Source organism: Garra rufa, unplaced genomic scaffold (genome assembly GCF_049309525.1).
Source record: "Garra rufa unplaced genomic scaffold, GarRuf1.0 hap1_unplaced_030, whole genome shotgun sequence".
Classification (NCBI taxonomy): domain Eukaryota; kingdom Metazoa; phylum Chordata; class Actinopteri; order Cypriniformes; family Cyprinidae; genus Garra; species Garra rufa.
This window is the reverse complement of record NW_027394305.1, coordinates 34,367-46,989: the sequence shown is the minus strand read 5'-3', so window position 1 is coordinate 46,989 and position 12,623 is coordinate 34,367. Positions and strand designations below refer to the sequence as shown.

Sequence of the window (12,623 nt, the reverse complement as noted above, 5' to 3'; positions counted from 1 at the left end):
TGGTTCTCCACCTGCACATGGACCGGGGCCGCCATTCATGCCTCTGTGCCAGGCCCACTCCATCACTCTCCTGAACTGTCACATGTATTTGGAGCATCTGGAAGCCGCTCTTAGGTGGGGGGCTCTGTCACGATTGAGCCTCCGTTATCAGTACTCTTGCACCACTTATCATGGACTTCATCCCCCACAAGCCACTGCACTCATCACTGCTCACACCTGCAGCTCATTCACACACTCACACACCTGCAGTTCATTTATACACACTGCATATAAGCCACTCTCACACGTAGCTCTTGGCTGTCTTGTATTGCCCCGGCTGCATTTCTGAGCGTTTCTTCCCGTGTTGGTTTTCCCGTGTTTGATTCCTGGACTCCCTCCCGTGTTTGATTCTCGCTGCTAGCCCCGACCTTTCTGCCTGTGTTTTGACTACGATTTCTGCCTGCCCCTGTGTGTTTGTTTTGTTTTGTTTTGTCTTATCTAATAAATGCTGCGAATGGATCCGCTCGTCTCAGTCCGTCCTTGTGACAATTCTCTTTAATGGGGAAGTGTGTCCAAACCTTTTATTGGTACTGTATGTTTGTTCCAGTGAGTGAATCAAAATCTAGGTGAGTCAGAAGTACAAAACCTGATAATGTAATAACATGCCGTTACTGTAATATAGCTCTGAACAGCCTTTGAAGTCCACTTATTTTAAAACTATTGCATTTGCTTTAGCTTTGGGGTACAGGACATGAAGTACCTTTTAACTAAGGTACAGGCATGAAGGGATAATTATACCTTAACTAAACGATGAAATCCACATTGTCTACCACATAAAATGGGTTAAAAATCATGCTGCCGTTATTTGTACACTTGCAAAAAAAAAAAAAAAAACACAAAAAAAACCTTTTCTTATTTAGATTTTTTGTCTGGTTTCCAGACAAATATCTAAAAATTCTTAATTCAAGAATTATTTTCTAGATGAGTAAAAAATAAAAAAATGTAATCAAAATTTTTATATTACCTTGTAGCAGTGTCAGAGTTTTGCCGCCCCATCCAATCACCTGAGCTCTTGTGAGGGCAAAGTACGACTGCAGAGCATAGCAACCCTACAGAGCAAACTGAAGAGAGGATTTTTCTCTGGTAAAACAAAATATATTCATACATTACATCTGACTATCTTTATACAGTCTTTTCATTATGTATCTGCATCTTGTTGTTATTGTTGTTGCTTTAACTAAATGGTTTTAATGAATTAATGAATTTCCTTTATTTAATCTATAAAGGCTGGTATTTAATCTATAATGCCTTTAATGTAAATGAATGTAGATCAGTTTCAACATGAGCTGTTAATATAGTCTATTCTTCATTCCCAAGGGCTAATAGAGTTACTCTATTTGAGTAACTACAATGTGACGACTGTATTTATAACAACAAACATAATGAATATAGAATTTTTGAATAAATTAAAAAATGTAAAAAAAAAAAAAACAACATTTATTTTTTAATCATATCCTTTTCATGTTGATGTACTATGATTTTTGTGTAGGTCAATATCAGATTCGGAAACAAGAATGTCCCAAACAGTCTTACCTGTGAACTCTTCAACACTCATCATTCAGGTTCAACCACCAACACAAGCAACAGCAGTTGGGGCTGTGACAAATGCTCCTGTGCCTGTTCATGTCACAGGAGTTTCTACTTTTCATGGACTTCAGGCATTTCTGAAAGGCCAACCAAAAGCCCTTGGGGTAAGAATATTCTCATAACCCCAGATATTTCCTTTTAAGTGTGTATGGTAGTGTGAAGTAAGAAAATTACATGAATAAATTCTACAAAAAGGAGTAGTAGACACATTAACACAATATACACTGATTTTATTGCATAATGTGACTTAGATACAAAATGAGGAAGACCAATATAAAATAAGGTTTATCATTTACAGAGAACATTTTACAGTGTACCAGTCACAAAGAGTTGTTAACTAATGGACAAAGTTGCACATCTGCAAAAATGAGCTTTCTGTGCTTGAATATTTTAGGATATTTTCGAGTACAATCATAAGTCCATACCCATAGTTGCCATAAATTTATTGTATATTTAATTTTGGTCCCCAAAATTTGAAACTGTTTTACTTTATAAGAAACTTTCTTGTTCTGTCCTGTACATTTTTCTTGTCCCTCACAGACTGTCCAGATAATGATCGGCCTGTTGACTTTATTGTTTGGGATCGTCTTGACACTTAATTTAGATTCCATCACTGTCATTAGTGGTATTCCTTACTGGGGATCAATCATCGTAAGAAACAATTATATATATATTTTTTCTGTTTTTCAGTTTTTTATTTTATTTATTTTTTTATTTTATTTAAGCTACATATTCCAACAGAATATTCCATTTTGTTCTTTCTCTCTCCTCTCAGTACATTATCGCAGGCTCACTCTGCATTGCTGCTGAAAACAAAGTTAATTCTCCCTTCGGTTTGTGTTTGGTATGTACTCAACATTTGTACGTTTTAAGGGGTCCAAGCTGCCAAACACAGGCAGGTGGCATTGTAATAATATGATTCACATTTTTGTGCAATTTATATAAACAATTCTTACAGATAGGGATATTTCTGGCAAAAATGTATTAAATGAATTTAGATTAACTGAAGCACTGAGATATAAACTAATTATATAAACTAATTTTATCTCCTGAACGCAACACCCATACTTAATGAAACTTTGGACATTTTGATATTTTATACTAAATTGCATCAAAATTGCACCTATAGATACAACCCACACTGTATCATATAATCACTTCTTAAGACACTAAAAAAAATATTTGTACTAACAGTAAAAGGGAAAAAAAACAGTTTTCCTTTTTGAGACCGGTATATTTACTGTAATCTAAACAGTAATCAGTGAAGATTGACTGGACTTTGCATTCATGTTGTGTATTTTTCCATCTACATTAATATGATGTGTTAACAAAATGTGTTAAAGTTATTCCTAATTTATTAATCAGTTTTATGTCGATGTTATTTTTTTTCTGCCTATAGGTGAAAGGTTCGCTTGGAATGAACATTATCAGTGCTATAACTGCAGGCATTACCATTATTTTAATTCCATTTGATTTGGCTCTTGGACCATTTTACAATTACTGCTATGATACTGACTGTTACGAGTTTAGGGAAAAGTATACGGTATGTCATCAATGTTTACATTTGCATTAATGTAGTAATCACAATAAGATAAGTGTGTGGTCAGTACACTTGTCGAAAGTAAATTCTTAATCTGCTCTCATCTGTCCAGTCTTTTTCTCCCCAACATCACATCTCTTACTATTACTGATCATTAATAATTTAAGAAGGCATTGATTTTATACATTAAGCAGCCAGTGTACCTATGTGAGTACTAATTGTCAATTATTTTAATATTATTTGTTGATTTTCATCTCAGATTCTCTTCTGGGGAATCGGAACTGTGTTGCTCATATTCGCCTTGCTTGAGTTTATCATCTCCATCTGTCTGTCAGCATATGCCTGTAAAGTCAGCTGCAGCTGTTGCACCCAGGTTAGTAATGCGTCAAGATGGAGGTTCACAAACTTTTTAGTGAACTGAAACCCTCTGATATGTAATGGAAATAGTTACTTATGGATGTCTTGATAATAAGCAACAAACACTAAGTTATGTTACAAATATTTATTTATTAAATTCTTCACTTTCAAATGGTCAAACGTTCACGTTTTTAACATAAAATTCTTGTGCTATAAACATCTGTACACAAAAACATTGGAAATTATGTAAATGTTGATGAAGTGAACTTTAAACACATTGCGTTTCCAGATATTAAAGGGGTCATCAAGTTGATATGATTCTTTAGGGTCTCAATGAGAAGTCTGTACTATATTTTGGGTAAAATTTTGCAGTGTGAAAAACACCCATTTAACCGCGTCAAAAATCAGGCCTTTTTAGAGTGACCCATTCTTTTGCATTTGCCTTAAAAAAGGCTAAGGAGTTCTGCCTACCCAGTCCCTCTCTTCCATGGGGTGACGAGCTGTAATGTTTAGCCACGGAATTTGCTATCTAGCACATAATTAAAAAAGGTGATTTGCAAAGATGCATAAAAAACACTTATACTCACTTACTGTATGCTGTAGGTGAAGCTGTATCCCAAATGATTTACGTGAATAGAGATTTTTGTTGATCACCGGGCGCATTTTCTTCAAAAGTTAAAGCAATGTTAATCATCTCACAAGATTAACTGACTATATGGGTTATTGCTACTATTTAGTGGATTTTATGTCCCCATGAAACAAAACAAGGGATGTGATTGCACAATTACCTCAAGAGACAATATTGAATGAATTAGCATATGCAGTTAAAAACAAGAACAATGTCTAAGCCCGGTAAAGGTTTTGCCGCAAACTCAATGGACTGGTTTCTCTCCTATATGATTTCACATGACCATTCTGAAACATTAGAAATGTACGTGAGCTTCTAACATCTGATTGAAGCTATGTGTGACTTTCTCCTTTCCACAAATTTAACATAAAAAATGGGGTTGTCAAACCATTTAAAAACTTCTAATTACTAACACATCAGATACGGCTGAGAAATTACACCCAAAATATCATATAAAATCATTATTGTGTTAAATGAGAAAAGCATTAAATTACTCTTGCGGTACTTTAATGCAATATGCCGATTGGTCTGCACAGTGATGGTGCATCTTAAACAAGTCTAATAACTCACTGAATCATTGATTCACTCAATTAGTTCAAAATGGACGATTCATTTAGTAAAGAAACATCACTTGCAACAGTTCCGCCGTGGCTTTATTTGGAACTATTTTGTTTGCAGAATTGACCCAAACAGCTAATATTGAATTTAAAATTTAAAACAATATTAATTTATAGCTTACTGAACTATTGTATAAAATGTTACAATTGCAAGCACGCAAATATCACAAGACAGCTTTTCATCTCGACTAGAAATAGTTTCACATTTTAAATATTGTAAGTTCTTGTGAAATGAGATCTCATCACAAACCCATAAACAATACTAAATATTTTACTGTATTTACTGCATATAATCAATTTTCATGCCAATAGCTTTCACATGCATATGATTCAGGATTCATAATTGTTAGTACCTAAAAACTAAAAAGCTTTCTGAAGCACTTGATTAATTCTCATGTTCCTCAATCCTTTTTCCACATCTGATCCTCACTTTGAAATAAAGGTCACATATATTTCTAAATTAGTAATTTTGAGTATTAGCATATGCATCTCCTTCTTCTCTTAAAGGAGTAGTTCACTTCCAGAATTAAAAATTACAGATAATGTACTCACCCCATTGCCATCCAAGATGTTCATGCCTTTCTTACTTCAATTTTAAAGAAATTATGTTTTTTGAGAAAAACATTTCAGGAATTATCTCTATACTGGACTTCAATGGTGCCCGTGAGTTTGAACGTCCAAACTGCAGTTTCACTGCAGCTTCAAAAGGCTTCAACACAACACAAGCACTGTTTTTTGGGAGAAAAACTCCCATCTCATTTTCTTCTTCAACTTCAAATTTCTCCTACATCACTGTTTTACCTTTTTTGTAAAGGGTGCTTGACCTTTGCATGTTCAATTTGCAAACACAGGGTCGGTACTTCTACTGCAATGTAGGATGATTTTGAAGTTAGAGGGGAAAATGAAAAGGCAGTTTTTCGACATTCCCTACCTGTATTGACCCACATTACACAGAGTACACATATGCAGTATGAGCATTCAACGTTAAAAAGTATATACATTTATTTTATTTTTTTAAAGGATGGATCGTTTCACTAGATAAGACCCTTACTCCTCGGCTGTGATTGTTTAGATCTCTTTGAAGCTGCATTTAAACTGCATTTTGGATGTACAAACTCACAGGCACCATTGAAGTCCATAATTCCTTAAATGTTTTTAAATTTCTTTACGCCTGAAGAAAAAAAAAAGGCTTACTTTAAATTATATAAAATTCAATTTATAATGATAAATTTACTCATGTATAAAACAATTAATTAGTTTGTCACTCAAACTCCACTCCACCCTGTTACATTGGTGCTACTTGTCCTTTAAAACCTTTGAAGTCATAATACCCTGAAATCACAAGACTTGCTGGACATAATTTCCTTGGAAAACAGGCATCTTCAAGAGCTAAGAATATATTAGTCTTTATCTTTTCTCTCTAATGCTCATTTTAGTCAAGTTATTCTGAACAAATTTTTTTTTGGATTAAACAAATTATATATTAAAGTTTTCCAAAATGTCATGTTTGACCTAATGATGGAGGCTTGAGTAATTAATGTGCAGAGATTGAAGTGATGTGAATTACCTGAGTCAGTGCATTTCTCAAAAGCATTTAGCAGCAGCAGTGTCTCTACTAATAGCAAAAGCTGTAATACTGGAACTGTATGCCAATGTTGTTGCACTTTTATGGGATTTTACAATAATTAGAAATAAAATGCTATATGTGCATTTCTCCAAAGGTGCCGTATGTTCCACAAGTTTCACCTCCACTGTCCTGTGACTTTAGGCGCTGCCATTACCATGATCTTGACCATTCAGAGGTAAGAGAAGTTTATAAAGTAAAATGGTATACAAAAAAATGGATATGTGTATAGCAATATATAATAGGAGCAGTACTTTTCGGATATTATTAAGTAAATAAGCAATCAATAAGTAAACTAGCTGATCATATAGCTTTTTTTCTTATAGATACCTGTGATCAGCAACCCTTCCGTGCATCAGCATCCTGCAGACAATCCTCCACAATACAGTTGATTATTGTTTGATCCTGCTGTTTTGTGTTGCTTTCATGGGACACATGGACTTGGACTTCCCAATGATTACCAGACCCTCACTATTTGCATGTCATTACAAAAAAAGGACTAAATAAGCAAAGACATCACTTGATCAGATTACAAACTTTACAAATTTTTAAAGTCACATGTGTTTAAACAATAACTATTCAAAACACGAATAGATACTATTTCCTGATTTTCTCTCTGTGGTTAAGTTACCTTATCATAAGTCATGTTTGGTTGCTTAATACTGTATAATCTGTCAGAATAAAGAATGTAAAAAATGCTTATTGGGTTGTTTTTTCGCACTGTTTTTTCATACTGTGTGCTTATTGTTTTTTACATTTTGTATGTCAACCTCATCTAGCACACCTGATTCATCAGATTTTTAGTAGAGACTGCAAGAACTAAATTGGGTGTGTCTGGAAAGGTGGACATACAAAATGTGCAGGGCTGGGGGTCCTCCGGGACAGGTTTGAAAACCCCTGCCCTAGGGGACACTTTGGGAAACAAAATACCTACTATACCATGCCCTGGTCCATACTTATCAACCTGGTGAGAGAGCACAAAAAAATAGTGGCAAACATACAATGATTAAAGGGGCAGCCAATGACGCCCTGGTGGCTAGAATAACTTGGGAGGAAATAGGGAATCAAAAACGTGCATTAAGGCAAGAAATCAAATTAGCCAAGCTGGGAACACAACTATCCTCAGACAGCAGTATTGCTAAGGATTATGGGCCATCTACTTAAAACCCTAACACAGAGGCGTAGGAATAGGAAGAAAAACGCATAAAAGGGAACTATCCTCAGACAGCTACTAACCCCCAACAAGTTTCCTATAACTTGGGTGCCTACCTAAAGCCTCTAATTCAGTGAAGGCATCGCTACATAAAAAAAAAAGTCAACCTCAGGGGGCCTCTTACTTAAAGCCCTAAAATGGAAAGAAAACCTAACCCTGCTACCAAAAACATAGGTAGGAATACTTCACAATACAAAAGGGGAATCTTATCAAAGAAAACCAGCCTCGACTGGTACATCTTTGACAAAAACTTCATGAATAGGGAGCCTGAAAGAGACCTATAGCCTTATGTGGACTGTCTACTGAAAATCTCCTAGATGAAGGAAACAGCCCAATCAAGAACAACCCATTCATGTGAACTATCCTCAGATAGCTACATACCTCTGACAAGACTGCTATATAGGTCGGCCATCTACCTAAAACCCTCTAATACAGGGAACACATTCCAACCCATTTCAACCCGTGGGCAGTTCGTTTTGCCTCTGACCTTATTGAATATGCATTTATAGGAGTTTTCCTTTAAGATACAAATATGTCAGGATTGTGGTCTGTTTTGGAGTGTTACCCAGGTGAAAAAGAATTATATTAATACTTTATTAATGTGTACTAAAGTATATTTTCTACATTGTGTACTATTTTCGTCAAATCCAAGTATAGTTAAGTGTATTCAATTATGTATTAACTTCAACTTAACATCTACTTGACTACACTTCTAGTGTAAATAGTATACTAAAATGGAACAACTTTTTTTAGACTTCAAGCGCACTAAAATACACTAATGAAAATCAAGATTCATGAGCAATTAAGCACATTTACAGTACAATTGCATTGTATCGCCATTCTAATGGAAATACACTTAAAAAGGCATTGCAGTGCAAATATAGTTGTGTTTAAGTACATTTTGTGCATACTGCTATCATACTTATAATTACTATAAACATCAAGATTCATGAGCAATTAAGCACACTTACAGTACAATTGCATTGTATCGCCATTCTAATGGAAATACACTTAAAAAGGCATTGCAGTGCAAATATAGTTGTGTTTAAGTACACTGTAAAAAAAAATCTCGTAAAAAAACGGTCAAATGACTGGCAGCTACGGCTGCCAAACAAAAACCGTAATATTACAGTAAAATATCTTAATTAAAATAAAGTGCAAAAACAATAATTTTACAGAAATTTTCATTAAAGCTTTTACAGAAAAAAACATTATTTTACAGATTTTTCCTTGTTTCAATTACGATAATTTACTTTAATTTTACGGTTTTTGTTTGGCAGCCATAGCTGCCAGTCATTTGACCGTTTTTTTTACAGGACTTTTTTACAGTGTAAAACCCTTATTTTAATGATTTTTCCTTGTTTCAATTAGGATATTTTACTTTAATTTTACGGTTTTTGTTTGGCAGCCATAGCTGCCAGTCATTTGACCGTTTTTTTACGGGACCTCTTTTACAGTGTAAATCCCTTATTTTACAGACTTTCCCCTTTTTTGGTTACAATATTTTACTTTAACTTTATGGTTTTTGTTTGGCAGCCGTAGCTGCCAGTCGTTTGACCATTTTTTTTACAGTGTAAAACCCTTATTTGACAAATTTTGCCTAGATTATTACAATGAAAGCACTAAATGTTCTACAGAGAAACACTGTTATTTTACAAATCATTACAATAAAAAACCTTCAATAAAGTGACAAAAAACAGTCTGCAATACAAAGTCTGTGCAAATGCCATATAAAATTAACATTTTACATTTCAGCGATTTTTTTTAAGAAATACAGCACAATTACATTAAAAGAACATGGGACAGTTTCATCAAAACGTTTAATTAAATATATGTTTAACTTAAAAATATTAGAAAATATTTCCTGATAATTCACTCTTCCACATGTAATCCAAGATGTTCATATCTTTCTTTCTTTAAGTCGAAAAGAAATTAAAGTTTTTGAGGAAAAGATTTCAGGATTTTTCTCCATATAGTGGACTTCAGTGGGATTAAGGTCAAGGATAAAGGTTTCAAAATTTCAATACAGCTTTCAAAGGGCTTTACAAGTTCCCAGTGATCCTTATTCCTTGGATGGGATGATGTAGAGCCCTTTGAAGCTGCATTGACAATTCATTTTTAATTAATTTTGGACCTTCAACCCGTTGGCTCCCATCGAAATATGGAGAAAAATCCTGGAATGTTTTCATCAAAAACCTTTTCGACAGAAAAAGAGACAGACACAAGCATCTTAAATGACACAGGGGTGAGTAAATTATCAGCAGGAAATATTTGTATCAGAATTGAACTAGTCCTTTAGAACTGAATAAATACAAAACCAGTACATCTACAAAATTGTCAAGATTAACAATTTTATTAGTTTCAGATCAAAATTTAGATTATTGAATTTTTCATAACCAGTTATTCAGAGCTCCAAGGAGAAACTGAACTAAAAATGCATTTGTATCTCATCCACATCATTTTATCTTAATCCTTGGGCTCCATATACAGTGGTGTCCAAAACTATTAGAACACTAGTATTTTTACCAGCTAAAAATGATTTTAATTCAGTTATGTCTATCTTTTTCTGTAGTGTTTCAATGGGTAATTTTATTTTATATTTCTAAACATTAATTTTGCCATTTAATGTAATGATCCAGTAAGATTTTTGTTTGACAACAGCCAGTGCTCCAAACAGAGATCGTCTCGGGTTACTATTGTAACCTTAGTTCCCTGAGGGAACGAGACGCCGCGTCTAGAAACGCTATGGGGAACGCCATTGGCGGGCCGCACTCTGAATCATGTCTTGCAACCAATGAACGACGGGGGTGACGTCACAGGCGCGGTGACGTCACCGACCAGGAAGTATAAAGCACGTGCGTTTGACGCCCGCGGCAGCTCTAGCATGAAGCGAGCGCCGCAGGGGGCGGGAATTATGGTCCGAGACGCGGCGTCTCGTTCCCTCAGGGAACTAAGGTTACAATAGTAACCCGAGACGTTCCCTTCCGGGAACTCGAGCCGCGTCTAGAAACGCTATGGGGAACAAGACTACCTACGTCCCCATAATTTCCAAACCCTGCGCAGTGTCTGTGCCAGCAGGTGGAAAGAAAAGAGCCTTTGTCTAGCATTCCGCGGATAAGAGGCCCTGTAGTCCTCGGCCCTCGGGCACACGAGGAATGGTAGTCTTCCTCTGTCTGGTCGCCAACCAGAGCGAGAGGTACTCCGCGGCCCTCAGGCACACGCAGAGTCTTAGTCCTTTGTCTGGGAGTCAGCCAGAACAAGAGGGACCGAATGACCACTGTCTAGCACTCGGCGGACAGATGGTGTGTGTAGTCCCCGGTCCGTAGACCCACGAGGACTGTGAGCTTGACCTCCAGGCTCCTCGGCCCTCGGGCACACGAGGAGGGGGTGATCCTTTGTCTGGGGCTCCAGCCAGAGCAAGAGGGATCCAAGGCTCGGCCTGTACTACGCCAGGACGCGAGGGATAAAGCCATTGTCTAGCATTCCGCGGACAAGAGGGCATTGCCATCCCCGGCCCTCGGGCTCACGGGGAAGACAGTAGGGGCCTCTGCGTGGTAGCCAGCCAGCGCATGAGGCACTCCTCGGCCTTGTTCTAAGGCAGACGAGGAGTCTTAGTCCTTGGTCTAGGAAATTCCGGAACCAGAGGGACCGAATTACACCCGGTCTGGTAGCATCCTGCGCCAGAACACGAGGACAAGTAAGCCATTGTCTAGCATACGCGGACAAGAGGGCTGTATGGTTCTCGGCCCGCAGGCACACGAGAATAAAGACCTCCGCCTGGTTCGCCAGCCAGTGCAGGAGGCACGCCTCGGCCCTCGGGCACACGAGGAGTCTTAGTCCTTTGTCTGGGGATTCAGCCAGGACAAGAGGGACTGAAAGCTCGGTCTGGTAACAGCATCAGAGCGCGAGAGTAAGGGCCTTTGTCTAGTTTTCACGGACAACAGGCTGAATATTTCTTTCTTTCTTTGCAGATCTCTTTTAGTTTGGCGAAACTGACTTCTCTTCTTTCCGCAGAAAGAATGCGCCTTGAGAAGTCTCCTCCTGGCTAGGGAGGTGGCTGACTCTCTAGGCCTAGCGCACTAGGCCGAGAGCACAGCAGAGCCTGGAGCGGCTCTGAGGTCAAGCTCATAATACCTGACGAATGTCAGGGGCGAGGACCAACCCGCAGCATTGCAGTGAGTGACTAGTGAGTGACTAGTGCCTAGCTTGACCGCATTTACTGCAGTGAGTATGGACTCAATCCGAGCAGGTGACAATCGTGCCCGCATCGTGGATGAATCCCATACCACGCCCAGATAAGTAGTCCTCTGTAGTGGAGAGAGGACGCTCTTCTTGGCGTTGAGTCTCAACCCCAAACTCTGCATGTGAGCGAGAACAACACCTCGATGCTGAACCGCTAACTGCTCTGAACTGGCTAGGATCAGCCAGTCGTCTATATAATTGAGTATGCGGATGCCCTGGAGTCGCAGTGGAGCCAGCGCAGCATCCACACACTTCGTGAAAGTTCGGGGTGAGAGAGCTAGGCCGAAAGGAAGTACTCTGTATTGGTAAGCTTTGCCCCTGAAAGCGAACCTGAGAAACTTCCTGTGCTGAAGAAGGATGGAGACGTGAAAATAAGCGTCTTTTAGATCTATCGTGACGAACCAGTCCTCGGACCTGATTTGTGACACGACCTGTCTGACAGTAAGCATCTTGAACTTCAGTTTTCTGACTGAGCGGTTTAGAAGCCTGAGATCTAAGATGGGCCGAAGCCCCCCATCCTTCTTCGGAACAATGAAGTACCGGCTGTAGAACCCGGATTCCCTGTCTTGAGGAGGGACCACCTCGATGGCCTCCTTCCTCAGAAGAGTTTCTACTTCTTGTTCCATTACCAGACCCTGCTCGGGGCTCACTAAGGTAGGAAATACCCCGCTGAAAGGTGGCGGCTTGGCGCCGAACTGGATAGCATAACCTTTCTCTACATTACGCAGGACCCACTTTGAAACATTTGGCAGTAGTTTCCACGCTGCCAAAAAGTC

The 12,623-nt window shown here is 38.1% G+C and overlaps 1 protein-coding gene across 2 annotated transcripts; it reads left to right on the top strand.

Moving 5' to 3' along the window:
* Positions 1-1,020: 1,020 nt before the first annotated feature.
* Positions 1,021-7,094, top strand: LOC141315641 (membrane-spanning 4-domains subfamily A member 4A-like). 2 transcript variants are annotated; one of them, XM_073832714.1, is made up of 8 exons: positions 1,021-1,122; positions 1,529-1,730; positions 2,167-2,277; positions 2,402-2,470; positions 3,026-3,169; positions 3,426-3,539; positions 6,490-6,570; positions 6,719-7,094. In XM_073832714.1, the coding sequence occupies exons 2-8, from the start codon at positions 1,554-1,556 to the stop codon at positions 6,782-6,784; spliced, it is 762 nt and encodes a 253-aa protein (XP_073688815.1). In that variant the 5' UTR covers positions 1,021-1,122; positions 1,529-1,553; the 3' UTR covers positions 6,785-7,094. The 2 variants fall into 2 exon arrangements, with proteins under 2 accessions (XP_073688815.1, XP_073688816.1); XM_073832715.1 differs by lacking the exon at positions 3,026-3,169.
* The last annotated feature ends 5,529 nt before the right edge of the window (positions 7,095-12,623 follow it).

Bases quoted from the DNA above. Each gene is read 5' to 3' on its own strand.
- LOC141315641 (XM_073832714.1), top strand. From the start codon at position 1,554: ATGTCCCAAACAGTCTTACCTGTGAACTCTTCAACACTCATCATTCAG. The intron at 1,731-2,166 runs GTAAGAATATTC...TGTCCCTCACAG, and splicing joins GCCAACCAAAAGCCCTTGGG to ACTGTCCAGATAATGATCGG. The intron at 3,540-6,489 runs GTTAGTAATGCG...ATTTCTCCAAAG, and splicing joins GCTGCAGCTGTTGCACCCAG to GTGCCGTATGTTCCACAAGT.